The sequence below is a fragment of the Saccostrea echinata genome, unplaced genomic scaffold (assembly GCF_033153115.1).
Source record: "Saccostrea echinata isolate AGI-Se365-2 ecotype Australia unplaced genomic scaffold, CSIRO_AGI_Sech_v1 ptg000056l, whole genome shotgun sequence".
NCBI classification, from domain to species: domain Eukaryota; kingdom Metazoa; phylum Mollusca; class Bivalvia; order Ostreida; family Ostreidae; genus Saccostrea; species Saccostrea echinata.
Window position 1 is genome coordinate 3,735,987 of NW_026889805.1, and position 22,685 is coordinate 3,758,671.

General features: G+C 35.1%; 1 protein-coding gene across 1 annotated transcript; it reads left to right on the forward strand.

The window, feature by feature from the left end:
- Window positions 1–2,842: 2,842 nt before the first annotated feature.
- LOC133173806 (von Willebrand factor D and EGF domain-containing protein-like) lies at window positions 2,843–22,162 on the forward strand. Its single transcript, XM_061308852.1, has 20 exons — window positions 2,843–2,879; window positions 3,307–3,687; window positions 3,810–3,866; window positions 3,957–4,207; window positions 5,134–5,226; window positions 5,326–5,470; window positions 5,670–5,860; window positions 8,436–8,512; window positions 9,029–9,098; window positions 9,202–9,402; window positions 9,500–9,732; window positions 9,883–10,021; window positions 10,866–10,980; window positions 13,110–13,279; window positions 13,792–14,054; window positions 14,157–14,262; window positions 14,418–14,526; window positions 16,380–16,507; window positions 20,080–20,197; window positions 21,893–22,162. The coding sequence occupies exons 1-20, from the start codon at window positions 2,843–2,845 to the stop codon at window positions 22,078–22,080; spliced, it is 3,072 nt and encodes a 1,023-aa protein (XP_061164836.1). The 3' UTR covers window positions 22,081–22,162.
- The last annotated feature ends 523 nt before the right edge of the window (window positions 22,163–22,685 follow it).

The following is a 22,685-nucleotide window of genomic DNA, read 5'->3' on the forward strand; positions in this document are numbered from 1 at the left end:
CTCTACATCGATTTTCCATTTTAAGGAAAAAATTCAATGTAAATCCTTAGTACAGTGTGGTATATGTAAATTGCCGAAAATGAAAACTAGAATTTAAAAAAAAAAAGAGCAGATTCAGGGGGAAAACTTTTACTCAAAACATTCGCTAATCAAGCAAGGGAAAGAAGATCTGGATAGATTATTTTTTTCAATGGTAAACTGATTTTAATTTCCCTTCCCATGAGGAAATATCTATGCCTTCGTCGACCTGAATGTAGACCCAGTTTACTGTGGGTTACGTTAGTGCTTTCAGCTGACCTTAATTTGCTGATTTCTTCAGATAAACAAGAAATTAAATCGAATTTAATTTGATAAATTATCCACTATGTTATCTTGGCATTGTTTAATTACATTAACAGTAATACTACAAATTCTGTTACATGGACACAGAGGCATGTTATACCTGACCATCCAGTATTCAATGCACATTCATCAAGTAAAATTATAGGGATCAGAGCTACCCAAATGACTATTCAGAACATTGAATTATCAGTAACCTTGGCGACACTGTTTGTTGTTGCCCTACCAATTTTTAATTTTATTAGGCTTCAGGGAAGCAATTTCATCTTTCTTTTTTTGGAGGGGTGGGAGGGGGGGGGGCATAACCGAATAAAAATTCCTTGACTACCAATAAAATCATCAGACATTTAGAGTTATCAATGGTAAATTAGCTTTGTTTTCTATTACAAACCATTGGAAAAAAATTATTTTGGGACAAGCCCCCACCCCGGTTGCTCATGGGCGGATGGATCTAGAAGGTCGGGGGGGGGGGGGTCAGCCACATGGAACCTTTAAAGACAGTATGGAGAGTAATCTATTAAAACTGAGAAAATGGACGCTGGAAAGTCGTCTATAAAATGGAAACCGTCAAGATTCACCATAAATCATATAACTTTGAGTACTACTTTTCAAATTCAATACATGTTTCAGAAAACGTAAATGTACTTGCTCAAAAATAAAGATTTTCAAAACCCCAAATTTCACAACCATAACAATACTGTAGAACTTCTTCATCAAATAGATCCAATTGTCATTCTAAGATTAAATTGTATAATTTTACGCATCTCATCACGCATTGCCTTTTGTGTTTGTTTGTTTGTTTGTTTTTGTTTTTTTGCTTTACATAATGAGCCTGTTTGTGAGAATACAATACCCAAATAATTTCATTCCTTGAAAACTTCTATGGCATTGCAATTATATGGAAAAAAAATTGATTTTGACACATAATTTCCAGATTTCACATTATTCGTAAAATTCATTTACTGTAGTTTCCGCAAGAATTAAAGTATTGTTGGCATAAAATAAGATGAACAATTTTATATACAAAAAACACCTCATCCTCTACATCTCTGTTAGTACTATAGACAAACCAACTATATTCTTTTTATCAAAAAATCTTCTAATTCATTAATGTCTACAATGAAAATAAGAATGGTGATAAGTTTTCACCTGATCGTCATAATTGCACATTTGATTAATAACTTAACATTCAAGTGATATAGTAATTTAGTATTAAAATAACTAAATCACTTAATGTATCTATGGCACACAGAGGTACAAGTTTGTGAAATTAAGAATCAAGAGGATACTGTGGGGATATCGTCTTACTTATGTTGTATACCGGTATATTAACTTTGACCATTCACACTCAAACATACGCAGAATGGAAGGTAACCAGAAAAAAAACTGCTTATACAATTTTAGAGCCTGACAGTAAAATCTATAATTGTTCCATTTTACTGTTCACTTTAAACGAGGCAGACTACTGACTAATAAGTTGATGACACAAGGGCATCTACATACCTTTTAAAGTCAACATTTTTATGATCGATACAGTGACATTGTTTCCAAATACAATCTTTCGTCAGGTCGAATGGTGTCTGACGTCTTTCAAACAATTGTTAGGCCATTATTTTCATACTGTATATTGATTACGGATTTCTCCTATTACAGGTTAACGGTGTGTGTGTTGTGTGTGTTCTATCAACAGGGGATGCTTACTTTTCCATGGCACCAGATCCCTTCTCTGATTTTTTTCCCCAGAGATCCATGTTTGCTCTGCTCGGACTGTTTCATTGGAGCATCTAGGTTACCAAAAAAAAAAGCCAGATAAATGGAATTATGAACACTTGTATAGTCTACTTATATACAAAATTATGATCATTATATTTTCATTAACCATTCCAACTATATATACTCGTCATTTTTTTTTTTTAAAAAAAAGATACATAGAGTTGTGTATCTGTGTGTATATTAAATCTGTGTAACAAGCTTGTTGAACTTGGACAAATCCTGCAAGAGAAGTAGCTTCCTGAAAGAATTTTAAAGAAATTTCTTTTCTGCAGTAACCATGGCAGCAACGTTCATTGAAATCAAAAAGTGACATACAGAATTATGTTTCTTGGTGTTCCAAGATTTATTGAAATAGACATATAATTAAATTGTGGTTTCTTCTGGGTATAAACAATGACAACAAACAAAAGATTATTCGAAATACCGCATGGCAAATGTATGAGTCTCGATCTTGACAACAAATGAAAGAATCAGACGGGCAACAACTAAACATTTTAAACTTCGACCCCGATCGCCAGTAATCGTTTGTCTTGAAAATTTTAGGTCATTGTCCAGTTTTATTACTAATAAATTCCATTCCACAATTTCGTCGCTGGCCTCTTTTGAATTTATTAAATGTCTAAAATCCCAGTAATTCTGATCATATGGACAATATTTAAATTCTCTTACGTAGTGGCTACTAGTTACAGTCGCTCTTTTTCGTAGAGGTTTGTTGGACTTAATTACAGGAATGGGAATAATTTTGTTGGCATTAAGCATAACACTAGGTATGGTGTTTCCTTTTGTAAAATCACTGAAAAAAATATTCTTATGCAAGATTTTGTTTTTGTTTTTTTTTTTTTTTGTTTTTTGTTTTTTTTTGTTTTTTTGTTCTTTTTTTTCTATCTTATTTATTTAAAACCTTTTACAGTAGATGAATAAATGAGAATTTATTATTATTGCTATATTAATGTAGCAATGATAATTTTGACAGTGTCACTGCAAGATTAATTCAACTGAAATAACTCAAACCTATATATTATAGTTTATCTGTTCTTTATAGAAATTTTATTTTATTGCTTGAAATGAGAATCCTCCTCTTCAATCAAGACTTTTGAAGAAATGGAATAGTCAAGAAGGTTATTAACTAATGAGTTCCCAGAAGTACATTTATATTATTGCTGTTGTATCCCATCAACATTGAATAATTTACAGTTTTTGCACAAGATCCTTGCCTACACCACGGAACTCTCCTTGAGCCACACAGGAGCAGCCAGTTCCAACCGGAGCCAACGGATCATCTTCAATGTGATAACGGATTACAGGCCGGATGGTATACGTTTGATAACAATGATGAGATGCCCACTTCTTGTGTGACTCAGTACCACTGCGGGACCCATTTCCCTCTGTGGATGCAGGGTTCCCATCCCTCCCAGGCTGACGGTATTGTCCACAGGAAGGCCTGCTCCAATATCTATGGTAGTTCTAGTCAAAGCTGTTGTGATTTCTCTCTAGACATCCAGGTGAAGAATTGTGGCAGTTTTTACGTCTACTACCTCCAGACTGTTCCAGCATGCGCCATGGCTTATTGTGCAGGTGAGATGGTTTCATTAAGTAGCCCAGAATAACTCTTCTTTGTTGATTCCTTTTAATATCAACCATTGAAACTCTACAGTGTAGTTTAATCTCCTTTTCATCCCATCGTCATTTTCTTCCAGGCAACAAGAAAGTTTGCAACGTTGGAGGTCTACCATCCGTAGGCGGCAGCTGTCCCGGTAGGGTGTTACTGAAAGAAGAACCAGATTCTCCAGATATTCATTGATGTTCTTCATAAAATTACCTTATTCTTTCTCTCTTTAAAAAAGATCTTTATCCCAAAATGACCAGTTTGCCAGTCCTGAAAAATCCTGAGGTAACTCCTACAAAGGAAGTTCGTTTTCCCTGTAGGATCAACTACCCAGTAGGTCAACCTGATGTTGGATTCAAAGTGACTTGGACGGTAGATGGTAAAGCGCTCAAAAAGAACGCAACACATCCATTGGAGATGATTTTGACTGGGGATTCTAGAACTGCTTACCTTGACGCGATGAAACTCCAGGGACATCTTGGAAAAGAGGTATTCTGTGACGCCGACAGGTAAAATTTATCTTTTAAAGAAAACCATAAGAAATGCAAAAATCGTGGTTTTATGGTTACCTCCTAACTGGGGATTTAAGATCCCTTGTCTGCCTGTCTATTGCTTACGCTTTATATGCATTTAGAGTAGTGTTTTTAAAAAGGAGTTTATTATAAAAATGTTATCTTAAACTTGACCTTTGCCATACTTTTAAATAAAAATGGTTCTTAGCATGACTAATTTGCAAATGACATTAAAAATTATTGCCGATATTTTTTCTAATTCCTGATATATGATAGATTTCATGTTTAATAGTGATTCGATCATTAGTCAGCAGATGTTGTAAGGGAGTAACAGAACACTTATTCTGTGACTATTTTTTTTAACTGTTAAAAGAATACTGTCAACATACTAGTATTTTAACAGAAAGAATAAGGGATCTAATATCCATATAGTTTGTTATTTCTGTTAATCCTCACTCTGTGGCCTTCACCTTGGTCTTGACCCGTCTTTAAATTTTAGATAAAATCATGTCCGAGTCCAACATTTTTTTTTCAAATCTAGATGCAAGTTATGAGCATGTTTTATTTACCACTCTTCTGCATAGCTTTTGTCGTGTCCTATAAATGTTGGTGTTGCAGACAAAGTATGTTTTATCTTATAACACTACAGTTTTTGTCCTATTCAAGCACAGAAATTAGAAAAAGCCCAAAAAAAAATCTCCAGATGAATGATCTGTAGCTCATTTTATTCTAAATATTTCCGATGAAAACATCTTTAGATAACTATGTAGCTCTTCAAGTCGTATTCTAAATGTGAATTGCAGATGACATATAATTCCTTTCCTTGCAATAGTTCTTCATCCTTAAAATGCGATAACAGGACACATAATTTCTTTACTTGCAATGCTCTTTTTTTGGCTACAGCTGAAGTGTGTGGTATCCTCTTTCCACCCGTCACGTGGTCCGAGTATCAGTAGTGACTCGCTCAGTAGTAACGGTTACTGGTGTGGAATTAGGGTAAGCAATACCAAATCTAACGTATGTAACTTTAAACTGATAAATTCTTCTTTAAAAAACTCCTTAAAATCCTGCCATACTTCGTCTCTTGTTTGGCAGATGAATCCGGACAGAATCAATGTGGATGAAGGGGGCCCGGAGAAGACAGTGAAGGTAGAGTCCACCATACCAATACCCTGTAAGAGCTTGTTTCCTGATGACTGTAAACTGACTGTAAATCTAAAGGGGTTGCGTAATCCAGCAGGTAAACATTATTTGTGGAATGTTTCTGAAATTTTCATTTATTTATAATATATACGTGTATTCTAATCAATATGTATATCATAGATAAGATATATGAATATATTTATGTAAATGCATATTTTAAATGTGTAAAACCTTCGACATCCATTACTCCACGCTATGAAATGAAATGGATCTTAAATGCACTAATATGTCTTCAGACGCTTCACTCTCGGGATGTCATCTTGACCTTAAGCTTGACAATGTCACAGGGCTGTATTCCACTTTTTTCAAAGTCAAAGCCACCAGAGATTTCATCAAAGACCACAACCATATCCACGAAGTGGGATTTAAACCCATTTTGGACTTCACGCACCCTATGTGGAAAAATTACACAGCTACCCCTATTACAGTACGTGTGTATAGGAATGTCGCAAACTCAGTTCGGAAGAATACACTCCAGAACATTTCTGAGAATAAAAAGAGACGAAATAACATTTAAGTTATATTAAGAGTACGAGTTTCCTACTGTATCGGAGATACAGGGCGGGGCTTAAGGCGAGAGCGATAGCTCGAGCCGGGCCCCGCCCTGTATCTCCGATACAGTAGGAAACGAGTATTCTAAATGACTTGTGACATGACCTTTCTTATGACCTCGCTAATTTACATGGGTATATATCTCTCAACCAATCAGATGATTTTGCAGAAAGTTGATTTAGTACCCCATTTTTAGCAATCACAACTGAAATGCCGAGTGAGGTGGACGTGCATCAAATTATGAGATGCATTATATAATGTGTTTTCCCAAAATTTAATTTTTATTTGATTGCTTAGGGTTTTTTCCTTTCTTTTAGCTCTTGCTGATTTTTTTTTAAATCTAAGCTACGAATTTAGTGCAAAACATTTTGATACATAAGAATCATATATGGGAATGTATTTGAAGCAAAAATGTTTCGGGGAGGTCGTATTCTGAGAGAAATGTAAGACAATGTCATCGACCGGTCGTCATACATGTGTGTACAAAATTATTGGCTCCAAATTGAAATAAACAGATGTTAGAAAGGGGGCATATTACCTTCATATTTGAAACAAAATGTAGAGGAACCAAGGCAGATCCAGCACTCACTCGCACGCGTCGGTACCCCCCCCCCTTTTCGAATTTTTTTTTTGGGGGGGGGGAGCTTTCGTAAATTATGTTTGCTAAACTTGTATACACTTTTAATTTATCAACACGAAACGGTCACGCACATATAGTGTCAGGCCTGATTATGAATCTAACCCCCCCCCCCCACGAAACTCCCAATTTTCCAGTTTGGACATTTTTTTTCCGAAGAAAACCATTTGTGTACTGCCCCCACTCCCTCCTTTCTAAAATTTTTGAATCCGCCACTTGTAACTTTACTTTGTAAAATTCTGTTCTTAATTCATCTCAAATTTTGAATAAATACTAACAGCGCTATCATGCGATTTGATTGATTCTTATGTCTACATCATTTAAGATACGGATTCAGTTTTCCGTCATCGCTAAAAATAAACCGTACTGTATCGTTGATATTTTTCAGATACAGTACAGTTTCTGCTCATTTGCATAAGAAACGCCCGCTAAAAGTGTTCTGTATCGCAGTTATTGTACGGCTGACTTCAAAGGAAAACTCGCCGGGTCATGTCACAAAACAACTACATAAAAATCCAGTATATCAATCTACAAAGCATTTTTGTGACATGACCCTGCGAGTTTTCCTTTGAAGTCAGCCGTACAATAACTGCGATACAGAACACTTTTAGTGGGCGTTTCTTATGCAAATGAGCAGAAACTATACTGTATCTGAAAAATATCAACGATACAATACGGTTTATTTTTAGCGATGACGGAAAACTGAATCCGTATTTTAAATGATATAGACATAAGAATCAATCAAATCGCATGATAGCGCTATTAGTATTTATTCAAAATTTGAGATAAATTTAGAATAGAATTTTACAAAGTAAAGTTACCAATGGCGGATCAAAAATTTTAGACAGGAGAGAGTGGGGGCAGTACACAAATGGTTTTCTTCGAAAAAATAAATGTCCAAACTGGAAAATCGGGAGTTTCGTTGGGGGTAGATTCATAATTAGGCATGACACTATATGTGCGTGATCGTTTCGTGTTGATGAATTAAAAGTGTATACAAGTTTAGCAAACGTAATTTACGAAAGCCAAAAAAGAAAAAAAATCGAAAAGGGGGGGGGGGAGATACCGACGCGCGCGAGTGAGTGCTGGATCTTTCTTTGGTTCCTCTACATTTTGTTTCAAATATGAAGGTAATATGCCCCCTTTCTTACATCTGTTTATTTCAATTTGGAGCCAAGAATTTTGTATACACATGTATGACAACCGGTCGATGACATTGTCGGACATTTCTCCCAGAATACGACCTCCCTGAAAGATTTTCCCATATATGCTTCTTATGTATCAAAATGCTTTGCACTAAATTCGTAGCTTAGATTTAAAAAAGTCAGCAAGAGCTAAATAGAAAGGAAGAAAACTTAAGCAATCAAATATAAATTAAATTTTGGGGAAACACATTATATAATGCATCTCATAATTATTTGAATTTATAGATACCTGCACGTCCACCTTACTCGGCATTTCAGTTGCGATTGCTAAAAATGGGGTACTAAATCAACTTTCTGCAAAATCATCTGATTGGTTGAGAGATAAATACACATGTAAATTAGCGAGGTCATAAGAAAGGTCATGTCACAAATCGTTTAGAATACTCGTTTCCTACTGTATCGGAGATACAAGGCGCTCCGATACAGGGCGGGGCCCGGTTCGAGCTATCGCTCTCGCCTTAAGCCCCGCCCTGTATATCCGATACAGTAGAAAACTCGTACTCTAAATATAACTTAAAAGACTTTTAAACAATTTTTTTTCATGGAAGAATGTCCATATATAATGCTGTTTTTTCTTGTAATTTGGAAGCTATGATGACTATTTTCAGATTGGTACAACGGATAAAGACCACGGACATTGTCTTCCTTGGGGAGATCCCCATTTTTCTGGATTTGATTATAAAAAGTGAGTTATTGTACCCCCTATTGTGCCCCCTGTTTGATGAGTGATATATTGTTGATTTAAAAAACGTGTTTTAATTCGTGTGTTAAGTTATTTTGGAGGAGGCAAGTTCTTGTTATCTGAGGGCAAAATATTGATTTGTGTGGATTCGGTTTTGTTATTGAAGTCAAACAGGAGACTGTAATTTAAAATTTTAACATTTCGTGGAGGAAGTACATGAATGCGTGGGCCTCTCTTCATACCACGAGAACAACGAAAATTACACCCCCACGAACAGTCGTGATTTCACAATATACGTGTGTTATGGCCCCTATAGTTTTATATACATGTACATAGTAAATTTTGAGATAATGATTGCAGTATCACCTACATAGTTTCTCTTTTTGCCAGAATGTATTGAGGTTTTACTTACAGAAATGTATATGTTTAAATAGAATGATATAGATTTTTTAATTAATATTTTTAACGATGTTAACATTGAATAGTGCGACTAGTGTAACATGTTTGAAACAATTTCAGGAATTATAATGTTTATGAAGTGGGAGATTTCGTTCTGTACAAATTTCAGAACCAAAAAAGACCATTTGAGGTAATTCAGTGATGATTTCTAAGTGCCTATAGCTCTTTTTTGATTACTTAAAATCTCTTCCTTCAATTTTTACCCACTTTGAATTTAACATAAATATAAACAGGTTCAGTTGCGAACTTGGCCATGTGGAAGCTACCATCCTTGTATCTGTGCAATCACTGCGCGCGAGGGAAACGACATTGTGGAGGTGGATATGTGTGAGAAGAGAGCTGGCGTTGTTGAAGCCCCGTCAGTGTCTTATCCCTCCGGACACCCTCTGGAGGGAACCACTGTTAGCAGGGATAAAACTGGAAAAAAGTTCTATGTAAGCAATTAAATTTTTGCCCACTTTAATCGCGCAATATTTGCATTGTAGTTTGTTGCAATAGTTTTTATAATCCTATCCAGAACCATGTATTTAGATTAATTTCCCGTCGGGAGCGAGACTTGAGGTGAAGACCTATATTTCGGGTGGGCGTACCCATAAGGAGCGCCTCCCTGTTATGAATGTAGATATTCAGGCACCCCCAGATGACTTTGGAGGGAGTGAAGGGCTTTGTGGAAACTGGAATGGTTTACCTGGAGACGCTTTCAGAGGAGGGGATGGACGAACATATACCCTCAACAAAATTGCAGATTTTGCAAGGAGCTGGGCGTAAATTTTTGTTTATATCGTATACCTTCATGTTATCATTCTCATTGATATTCGTCCATAAAGCACATTAACACTCAAAATAGGACATATGTAAAATAGACAAAGATATTTACTTAATGTGAAATATGCTCGTAATTTTGTGTTTTCTAGTCTTCCGACTGGCAGTAGCATGTTTTACCAGATTCCTAAATACGAACAGCATTTAGCACCTAAATTTGAATATTGTTCCTGTAAACAAGGCGCAGTGGACTGCACCAAAGTTGGCAATGGCGCCATTAATCCCAGCAAGGTAAGGAGTGTCAATTTTCATGAAAAAATATACAGGAGAAATAAAAGATATACACATGATAAAAAGTAATGCAACAACAACCTTTTTCTTTTAGCTAAAGTATAATGATAAAAGTTCTCATGTTTGATTTAATTTTTGATAACATCATCTGGTCTCTAAAACCTAAAAACACTGATCAGTAAATTATTCAGTGTCATTTTATTCCGAAGATAAGAAGACGTGAGAATTTTGAGAAAAGTATACAATGAATAATTATGTCTCTATCAATTAATTTAAAAGTTTATTATGAATGAAGTACAGTTAAATAAGAATAACATGTTATAATCTTTACATTGAACAATGTTTATCGGTATCTTATTTTAACTTCTGTTCATACAACTTGTGGACATTAAGCATCTTCTCTGATCAAATGTTGAATTTGATATTGTGGTAAAGCTTGCTATTCCTGATGTATTGATGACTCAGTTCATCTAGATCTATTGAATAAATTGGTTGTTTTATTTGACAACTTAATGAGCATGACGTCCCAAAATGTGCTCAATAGGGTTTAAATGTGAACTTCGAGCAGACCATCGTAGTGTCACAACTGACTCTAAATGCAACAAGTCTGTAGAGCAGGAGCACAATGTGGTCTAGCATCGTCATCCATGAACACTACACTTTGTCCAAAAGAATGATTGCCGAAATGAGGCAGAATATTTGCAGAAAGAATTCTGTGTTCTCTATACTACTTGTAACTGTGATCAGATTCAGCTATAACAGACATAGAAAATACAATCCCAAACCATAACTAATTCACCACCAAACAGAATCGATTCAGCAGTTCCTTACTTATTGATTGTAGGCTAAAGATGGGTCAGTCATAAGTGGCAAGAATAAACATCCTCGTCGGTCAGTACGCTCCTACACCGACCATTACCCTGATAGAGACATCGTCATGGATCCCAGGATGGTCGCAAGTAAGCGTATCACTGTCCATAGGCACTGTCCATAGGTTTGAATGTGTATCACTGTCCATAGGTTTGAATGTGTATCACTGTCCATAGGTTTTAATGACGTCATTCCTTTGTTCTAGTTGTTTAAAATGCAACAGTCCAATATAAGACTTATGAGCTTTAATGATGAACTAAAGTTATTGCACTAAGATCTAAATAGTCCACAACTAACACATTGATCGGCAATGTGAATGTGTCATATTTCTAAGAAGATAAATAATTAGAATGATTTAATGTATCATGGAATAATCACTTTATGACTACTGTACATAGTCTTTAATTATACAAATAAAATGAAAACGAAATTTTCGCAAGCACACGGTCTCGCATTATAAAAATAAAGTTCCTACGAATAAAACGTGATTTACAGTATTTCAAGTATTTTACATTGCAATTGGTGGGCTTAAACATGTGTTTCTCATGACCTAAAATAAAAGCTACATTTTCTCGCTGAATAGTTTTTCTGTGTAAATTGCTACTGTAGATATTTTTTCTGATTTCTTATAGGACCGTTGTATTAATAAATAATTATGGTATAAGGGCTCAGTGATGAAAAGCTTTCCATTTGAAATATTGAACTTCTCTACTTTACGTTGACACAAGTATCAACAGTATTTATAAGAACATATATGCCTCAAATCATCCCGCATGATGAAAGTCGTGATATATTGTGACTCTAATGACTATGAAAAAGATAACGAACTTTGACTAATCTAACGAATCCTGTAAACAATACTAAACGTGAACAGGGCAAAAAAAATCGGACCTCTGGAAACATAAGAGGTGGATTCAGGTGCCCGGGAGGAGTAAGTATATCGACTGGACAAACCTGCCGTGAGCCCCCTGAATTGATCTGGTAGACGGGGTAATCATCAGTCAAAATTAACATAAAAACAATGGCCTAATACTTACGAAACATATCTGCAGAAATTCTACACTGTGATAGTTTGTTTTTGCAAACAAGGTCCTTAAAACTTCAAAACACTTGCTGTGGCCTTCAACTCGACATTTAGATATATCGACGACTTATTGTCAATTAACAATGGTTATTTCCATTCTTATGTCGATACGATATATCCCGGTGAGCTTAAAATAAAAGATACCACGGAGTCTGAGACAACTGAGACAACATATCTGGATATTTTACTTGAAAAAGACGTTAATGGTAATCTAACAATTAAGCTTTATGATAACTTATGATAGCTTTATGTGACTTTAACTTTTCAATCGTCAACTACCCTTACTTATGTAGCAATATAACTTCATCACCTGCATACGGGGTTTATATCTCTCAGTTGATTCGATACGCAAGAGCATGCTCTAAGTAGGAACAATTTCTAAAGCGAGGTAAGTTATTGACATGGCGGGTGTGACCGGTCGGCAGGGGATGTTCACTCCTCTATGGCACCTGATCCCACCTCTGATGTTCTAGAGGTCCGTGTTTGCTCTGCTCCAAAATTTGTATTGTTTAATAGACTTTTGAGCTTGAATAATGTTCGTTATCTCCATATATTCCATAGAATGTTAGCGAAATGCTGACTTTGAACGAGATTATTAAAAGCCCTGTAACATCAATTTATTTGTCAGTAGATTGCCTTGATTTAAAAATTGATCGTTCTCAGAGCATGCTTTTGCGTACAAAATTAGTTGGGAGACATAAACATCACTTGCAGGTGATAAAAGTATATTATTTAATATTAAAAGTTGACTATGGAAAAGCAGAATTCGTCCCTTGGTCATAAAGTTAAGTTGTTTGATTGACATCTATAGTCAGTGAAACATCCAAATTTAAAAAAAAAAGATGTGGCAGGCTCTGGGGTATCTTTTATTTCGAGTTCATTGGGATAAATCAGTCATCATTGAAATGAAAGTAATTATCGTTAATTGATAAAAGGTTGTCGATACATCTAAATATCTAATTGGAGGCCACAGCAAGAGTTTTTCTAAATTCTGCTTCATAAGAATATAATAACAGGCCAGATATCTAATAACCTTCTTAAATGTAAAATGGCATTCTTTGATACCCAAGAAATATTTCACATTGATCAGTTATGATATCAGTTAGAGAACAAGGAAATCCATTCGAATTACAGGAAGGCTGAAGAGAAACGCGGATGCTTCGTTTCCAACACCGAGTGGGATCACAGAGAGTCAGGCCCAGGATTCCTGTAAACACTCTATTATGACGTCATCTCTGTATAACCAATGTCATCACACAGGTATCCTAAATGACATCATGGGCGGATGTGTTGAGGATATAAAGGTGAAAATACTATCACATGACTATCTCTGTGACTAAAAGGACATCAATCGCATTTGTAGCACATCTATTTCACTGCTATATATACGTTCTGAACAAGAAATATTTACATTTGCAACAAATGTTCGACGTAATTTCTCAGTGACGTCATAAGGGGTTGACGCGCATTCAATGGATCAAACTTGTGCCGTTGAGTTTTGAAAAATAAAACATGTCATGCGTTAAAGATTGTCCTAAGGCAAATATATATTATAAAGAAATCACAAATGTAAATATAAGTAATTAGATATCATTTTTAAACATCTATCGGAATATAAATACGGGTTGGTACTTGATCAAATTTTCCATAAAGCCCTTCGAGCTTTATGGAATTTGATCACGCGACCAACCCGTATTTATATCCCGATAGATGTTTCAAAAATGATACCTTATTTCATAAAGAACAGTGTCTTTGATAATAAGAGTAAAGCTAAATGTATATAATTTAATTCAGTTGATAATTGTGCATTTTACAGTATTCTGATTCAGCAGAAGTATTTAGGCTGGCTTCTATGAACGCCTTTGACAGTGCCTGTCACAATGAGCTTGCCAAAGATCCCAGCAACATTCAATACATCAACGGTGACCCGGTGTTAAAATCATCAGTATTTGGTTGTCCAAATCAGTGTTCATTAAATGGAGACTGCATCAGTGGCAGGTGTCATTGTAACCATGGATACATATCAGATGACTGTTCTATTCAAGTGGGAATTCCCCCACAAATCCATCGCATCAGAGGGTTTGTTACTATTAAAACAAGAACACTTACCGTAATTCTCAACATGTCCGTTAACTTTTATCAACATTCTATGTTTTTATGGTGACCATCTTCTTCTTTTAGAGATGGGAATTGTGACATCAGAAGCAGACCCTGTAGACAAGCTAACGTCATTGTTGACAACATCATGGATTCAGCAAACCTTTCATGCAGGGTTACTCCTGTCGATGTAAGTGAATCAAGTAAACCTTGTAATTGTTAGGAAAAGTAAAACCAGCTTATTCTCTTTCTTCTCATGGAATACATTTTCCAGTACGTGATATTGTGATTAAGTTGTAACAGACTGTTTGCTTCTAATAAACAAGTATACATTGCTTGCTGTAGCTATCTAAGGGTAGACCAGTAGACTCCGGTCCAGCGGTGACTTACAGAGGAGAATTCCTCAGCTTTTTAGAGGTTCAGTGTCCGATTCCTGAAAGCAACGTCATGAAAGGTATTGCTCTGTAACGTTCAAACACCGATGGTGAATAGTTTGTGAATAATTTCATCTGTGGGTAATCTCTGTAACGTTCAAACACCGATGGTGAATAGTTTATGAAGAATTTCATCTGTGGGTAATCTCTGTAACGTTCAAACACCGATGGTGAATAGTTTATGAAGAATTTCGATCATCTGTGGGTAATCTCTGTAACGTTCAAACACCGATGTTGAGTAGTTTATGAAGAATTTCGATCATCTGTGGGTAATCTCTGTAACGTTCAAACACCGATGTTGAGTAGTTTATGAAGAATTTCGATCATCTGTGGGTAATCTCTGTAACGTTCAAACACCGATGTTGAGTAGTTTATGAAGAATTTCGATCATCTGTGGGTAATCTCTGTAACGTTCAAACACCGATGTTGAGTAGTTTATGAAGAATTTCGATCATCTGTGGGTAATCTCTGTAACGTTCAAACACCGATGTTGAGTAGTTTATGAAGAATTTCGATCATCTGTGGGTAATCTCTGTAACGTTCAAACATCGATGTTGAGTAGTTTATGAAGAATTTCGATCATCTGTGGGTAATCTCTGTAACGTTCAAACACCGATGTTGAGTAGTTTATGAATAATTTCATCTGTGGGTAATCTCTGTAACGTTCAAACACCGATGTTGAGTAGTTTATGAGTAATTTCATCTGTGGGTAATCTCTGTAACGTTCAAACACCGATGTTGAGTAGTTTATGAAGAATTTCATCTGTGGGTAATCTCTGTAACGTTCAAACATCGATGTTGAGTAGTTTATGAAGAATTTCATCTGTGGGTAATCTCTGTAACGTTCAAACACCGATGTTGAGTAGTTTATGAGTAATTTCATCTGAGGGTAATCTCTGTAACGTTCAAACACCGATGTTGAGTAGTTTATGAATAATTTCATCTGTGGGTAATCTCTGTAACGTTCAAACACCGATGGTGAGTAGTTTATGAATAATTTCATCTGTGGGTAATCTCTGTAACGTTCAAACACCGATGGTGAATAGTTTATGAAGAATTTCATCTGTGGGTAATCTCTGTAACGTTCAAACACCGATGTTGAGTAGTTTATGAAGAATTTCATCTGTGGGTAATCTCTGTAACGTTCAAACACCGATGTTGAGTAGTTTATGAAGAATTTCATCTGTGGGTAATCTCTGTAACGTTCAAACACCGATGTTGAGTAGTTTATGAAGAATTTCATCTGTGGGTAATCTCTGTAACGTTCAAACACCGATGTTGAGTAGTTTATGAAGAATTTCATCTGTGGGTAATCTCTGTAACGTTCAAACACCGATGTTGAGTAGTTTATGAATAACTTCATCTGTGGGTAATCTCTGTAACGTTCAAACACCGATGTTGAGTAGTTTATGAATAATTTCATCTGTGGGTAATCTCTGTAACGTTCAAACACCGATGTTGAGTAGTTTATGAATAATTTCATCTATGGGTAATCTCTGTAACGTTCAAACACCGATGTTGAGTAGTTTATGAATAATTTCATCTGTGGGTAATCTCTGTAACGTTCAAACACCGATGTTGAGTAGTTTATGAATAATTTCATCTATGGGTAATCTCTGTAACGTTCAAACACCGATGTTGAGTAGTTTATGAATAATTTCATCTGTGGGTAATCTCTGTAACGTTCAAACACCGATGTTGAGTAGTTTATGAATAATTTCATCTATGGGTAATCTCTGTAACGTTCAAACACCGATGTTGAGTAGTTTATGAATAATTTCATCTGTGGGTAATCTCTGTAACGTTCAAACACCGATGTTGAGTAGTTTATGAATAATTTCATCTGTGGGTAATCTCTGGATTTTCTTTTCAGGTCTCAGTGTTAAGGGATTTAAGATTTCTGTGACGTCAGATGGTCATCATTACAGCCATGACGCTCTGTTTATTGTGGCTGATGGTTACTGTATGAAATGTACATCAGCAGGTGCCTGTACACACAATGTAAGTAACTATAAAATCAAAATTGTACGTTATGCAACACAGGAGTCTTTACGCCAAGTTTTAGTTGCCTTGGTATCAACAACAAAAGAGGTAATACATGAATGCGTATATAGAATTAAAAATAGTAACACACTTAAAAAGCTCAAAGGCAAGTTACTAGGGGGGAATCCTGTCTCTGCTCTATGTACTGAACTGATGTTACTGAAAAAAAAAACAGAATGTGAATAGTCTTACAACATAAGGGGTATATACACCATATTTACATTATTATTGAAAAAATACAGAGGTGTCTTAACAAACATTGTAACTAGACAAGCAATACAGCGGTATGAGTATATAATGTGAAAGGTCAAGCAGCACAGATATCTTTATAAAGAATGTAAAATGTCAAGCAACCCAGGTGTCTAAGCACAAAATGTAAAAGGTCAAGCAACACAGGTGTCTGTGCAGGGATTGTTAAATCTCAAGCAGCAGAGGTGTTTTTGCATGAAATGCAAAATGTCAAGCAGGAAATCTGTCAGTGCACAGAATGTAAAACGTCAAGCAACACAAGTGTCTGCATGTCATATAGAATGTAAAATGTCAAGCATCACAAGTTTTGTACACCGAGTGTAGAGCATATAATATAGGTTTCTGGACACAGAATTTTTTTTTCATTAATCTAGGTGTCTGTACACAGACACCAAGCAATGCAAACTAATATAATGTGAGTAGTCAAACAACATAAGGGTCTTTACACAAAATGCAACTATTCAGGTAAATTCTGAACTCTGAACGAAAAAGGTAAAAATAACGAACAATGTCTATCTCATACATCCTGTAAACAAAATCCTGTAAACATGGCGAAAGCACAGATCTCTGGAAATATCAGAGGTGGGATCATGTGCCAAAGAGGAGTAAGTAGCCCTGTAGACCGGGGTCACACCTACCATAAGCCCTCTGTAGTGATCAGATAAACGAAGTAAGCCGTAGTCAAAATTGGTACTTTAAAAATGGCTTAACAATTTGTATGGAACATATCAGTCAAAATACAACACAACAATAGGCTGTGTTTGCAAAAAAGGTCATCATAACGACCATAGAATTTGCGAAAAGCTTATTTCACATGACATTGAAAGTCCTGTAACATCAACCTTTTGGAAGAGTCTCCGTTGGTTTAAAAATTGATCACACATACACTATACTCTTGCATACTGAATCATCTGGGAGACATCAACGCCATATACATGTGATAGTTAAATATTACCAAAGAAATAGGGGAAACTGACAATAGAAAAGCTAATCACCCCATTTGTCATATAGTTTTGTTGCTAGATGGCCATTAACATTTTAGTCAGTTTGACATATGAAAAAGAAGTGGCAGACTCTTTGGTGTATTTCATTTCAAGTTCACTGGGATGTATTAATTAGACATATGAATTAATTATATATTGTTAATTGTTAAAACGTCGATATATCTAAACATGGAATTAAAGGTCACAACAAGAGTTCTTCTTCTTCTTACGTAGAAGTTTCTGATATATATATATATATATATATATATATATATATATATATATATATATATATATATATATACTTTTTCAGAATAATATTAAAGCAGATCAGCTAATAAAGGACATTTAGTACCCAACAGATTGTTGGAAGATCTTTTCTGTAAAGATTACATAGATATTGTCAGTGAGGAACACCTTTATAGATTACATAGATTTTGTCAGTGAGGAACTCCTTTATAGATTATATTGAAATTGTCAGTGAGGAACTCCTTTATAGATTACATAGATATTGTCAGTGAGGAACTCCTTTATAGATTACATAGATATTGTCAGTGAGGAACTCCTTTATAGATTACATAGATATTGTCAGTGAGGAACTCCTTTATAGATTACATTGATATTGTCAGCGAGGAATTCCTTTATAGATTACATTGATCTTGTCAGTGAGGAACTCCTTTCTAGATTACATTGATATTGTCAGTGAGGAACTCCTGTATCTTTGTTTTATCCACTTTAGAGTACGGAGAGTGAGGAAACAGAATTCTTTTGAACAAAGTTATTCTGTAGATGACTAATCACATGATATGAACATTTCAGAGTCACATTTTTATTGAGAAGCATTTGTCTATGATGTCAAATAGCCTGGTCTTAAACTTAACGTGAAGAATGTTGTATAAAGTGTTGAAATATCATAACTTTTGATATTGTGAAAATTTTTGAGATTTCAAATTGGAGTTTATGAGAATCCACATTTGATTGACTAAACGTCTTGAATATTTTTGTGGGGCTTGAAAATTTGGGCTTCGTTGAATATTTACAGGGTAGACACAGTAAATCAAATTCATGCACTTCCGTTCACTAGAATGGTAAAAGTTTTTTGAAACTGAAAGGGCAATTTAAAAAATTCTAATTTTTTGAAAAGAAACTGTGAGTAAAAGTTGGAAAATCAGATATGGAATTAAGTCCAAAGTTCTTCTTAAATGCAGTTGAGCAAAACGATATTATTACAAGCTGAATCCATAAAATATTGATAATGTTTTCATTATAATTCTTTTATTACATTTTTTACCAAAAACGGAAGGATAGATGGGTTGCATTTTGCGCTTAAATTTGTGAAATGCGATTCTTTAATATACTTTTAAGGCTTTTTATCGATTTTGAAAGAGTGTCAAGGTCTTCGTCTTCATACTTTGACAATCGTTTGGCATACACCTTGACGGAATTCATAACAGAACTGAAATTCTTTCGCCATTTGAAAGACCGGGACTTTCAAAATTGTGGACCTTTGGAATTTTTTTTCGCTATTTTCAACTATTTCAGTGTAACTTAAGTCTCAGTTGGGGTGTATGAGTACTATTGAAGTGCGTTAGTAAGGGTATATATATATATATATATATATATATATATATATATATATATATATATATATATATATATATATATATATATATATATATATATAGAAAGCACATATAAATTCACTTTTATAAGGATACCCACTTCCGCCTCAGCCCAGGGTTGAACTCTCGACCTACGGAATCTGTCTCCTAGCAGTACAGGAACAGCGCGCTAGACCGCTCGGCTATCTAGGCAAGTAAAACAACTTGCTTTCGATGCCGATGGAATTCTCGCGGTGCTACCCTACACTACACGGTCATTGAGAATGGAAGTGAGATACAGTTATTTGGACATTAGTTTTATTAGAGGATCGTTACCAATACACGTTGTAATGAAATTAATTTTCTATTTATTAAGCACATTTTACAACATATATATATATATATATTATATATATATATATATATATATATATATATATATATATATATATATATATATATAAAAGATATTAACAGATATTAAGATATTATCAGTAGTGAAGGAGAAACTTCAAGAGTACTGTACAACAATATTGAAATCTATTGAAATCCGTGTTTGCTCTGCTCCAAAATTTGTATTGTTTAATGAACTTTTGAGCTTTGAGCTCGAATACTGTTCGTTATCTCCAATATTTCATATACTACTAGGAAAATTTTCCTTTCCCACTTATATACTAATGTTTTCTCTTAAACACAGCCAAACAGCTGTTTTATTGATGGTATGTGCCAACGTAGTGGAGACCAAAACAGCAAAGGGGAAGTCTGCGATCCCTCTATCTCTACTAACGACTGGACACCGAGCAAAACCGTACAAGGTCAGCTTAAAATAGTACAGATAATCTTTATTTTAAACTTCAGTTAAAAGATGACCTCTTTTTAGCTAACCGTAGCCAAAGGCTTGATTTATCTGTTCGGCGTCTGACTGTTTGTGATTTTTATATCCTTCGCTAGTACTATTTAGCCGACTCTTTCGATCGAAACTTTCCACAAAATACATGTCATGTATACTTGTTTAGAGGTATTAAGTTTGTTCAAATGAAGAGCAACGCCAATTTTTATTGGAAGATAATTAAAATTTGTAAATTATGTTTGAGTCATTAGAAATAATTTTTTTCCGAAGAACCACTGAACCAGAGAGGGGGCAATGATATAGGGTCAAAGTTTTATAAAGCAATATAAAGAAAGAAAATTAAAAGAAATTTTTATCAAGGATAACAGTGCTACAGTCATTCATAATGACATTCAATCACAGTGCAATGTAAATTATCAGCTTTGTTCAAATCATGAACCCTGGGCCCATGGTGACTAGTAGATACGAGGTTTGATATAGGAATATGGTGCAAAATCTTCATCTCGAACAGAAATTTATCATGATATATAAATATCACTACTTAATGAAGTCTCAAGTTTGTTCAAACTGGTGGCATAAAGGGGGTCTAAGTTTGACATGGGAATATTTAAAAAAAAATCATTTGTAGATCAACAGGACCACAGTTAGTTTAATTGATATGCCAGCAACCCATGAAGAGTTAATCAAAATTGTTCAAATCGTGGCCCCCACGCTTTGGTGGTACCACAAAAATGAGTTAAAGTTTGAAAATGAAATATATATAAAAAGATCTTCAAAACTATTATTTAAAACATAAGGAATACAATAGTCATATCAATATACAAACATCCCGATTTGGTGAATATTAAAGTTTGTTCAAATAAAAATTCCAGGGGCTCGGGTTGGGTAACAGTGGGGGATATTATATAAAAATATGAAGGTAAAGCTTTCTGCTGATCAACAGGGCCACAGCTGAAATATTGATATACGATATACAATCCTCTGGTGAAGTCAAATAAATCACCAGCAAAGATGCAAACAAAATTCCGTTATCAAAGTTTGATTGTAAGGTCACTATCTAAACACGGAATTGTCAACGGATTTTTCCGTTTGGCCGATCATGACAGCACACGGCGGTGTGACCGGTCGACAGGGGATGCTTACTTTTCAATGGCACCTGATCCCACCTCTGATGATATTTAGAAATCCGTGTTTGCTCTGCTCCCGATTTGTATCGTTTCAATGGACTTTTGAACTTGATTTCTGTTCGTTGTCTCTATATTTCATGGGGAAAAAGGCAAAGGTCTTTTATAATTTCTTTTTAAGCAAGGCCAAGGTGACTTAGGTAAGCATTGTGGCCAATGGACACCTTGTTATATAATTTCATTCATTGAGTGTTAACAGAAGAATGTAGATGGATATTGACTTTCGCATGACTCAGTACCATGCAGCAACCTCTCTCTTATATTTAATAATAATAATAATAATACTTTATTAATAGAAGTGATTAGTGCAAGCATTAGTCTTTTGGGGGCCTTCTTCATACCACATTTACAATGTATATACAATGAACGCAGTTCACAATATGAGCCAATGAAATAATTTACTTGTACAGCAAATCATCATTGTCACAAAATGCTGATGTGCATTCTAAGTAAAGTAAATATAATTGATATTTTAGAAGTAGACCACTTCACAGCTGCCTTCACCGGATGTCGTTGTCCCTATAACATAAATCTGTTCGACTGCGCATGCTGCCAAAATGGTGGATGTCAATGTGGTGAGGTCCAGTCAAATCAGTGTACAGACTGTAACAACATGGAGCTGTGTGGAACAAATCCTGGACTCTTCCCGCCACCAACTCTTTAGTCACGTAATTCTCGGTTGTGCATGCATCAGTACTTTGTAAAATACAAACTGAATGCAGTTTTTATTGGCGTATTTATGCAAATAAAATTTCAGTACTATTCTGTTTTGGAAATCAAGAAACCCATCCTGTAGTTTTGAATACGTATTGTAAAACAAATGAAAATGAAATGCAATTACATCTTGAAATGGTACTTCATGCAAATGATTACCATTTGACATATTTTTAAAACATGTTTTCAGTATTTATAAATAAATTCATTGATCGAACACACTTCGTTTTCTTGAATTTGGATGAGCTCGATAAATTAACAGGAATTAGTATGATCGATAGGAGGCTAAGATGACCTTTGACTGCACCGGACTAGAAAAAAATTGTAGAAATGCTACGTGTCCCATAGCTTTCCAAACATGGCCACATTATTAATCCATCATTGCAATTAAACAGAGATTCTGGAAAGTAAATTACCGAACAGTGGAAGTAGAAATATACCTTTTACTGGTTAAGAACGTAATAAGTATGCAAGGGCGAATTTTCATCAAATTTTTTCGTGATAAGAGACCTGCGCCCGAGCAGATTTTAAGTATTTCTCAGAGCATTCCTCAGT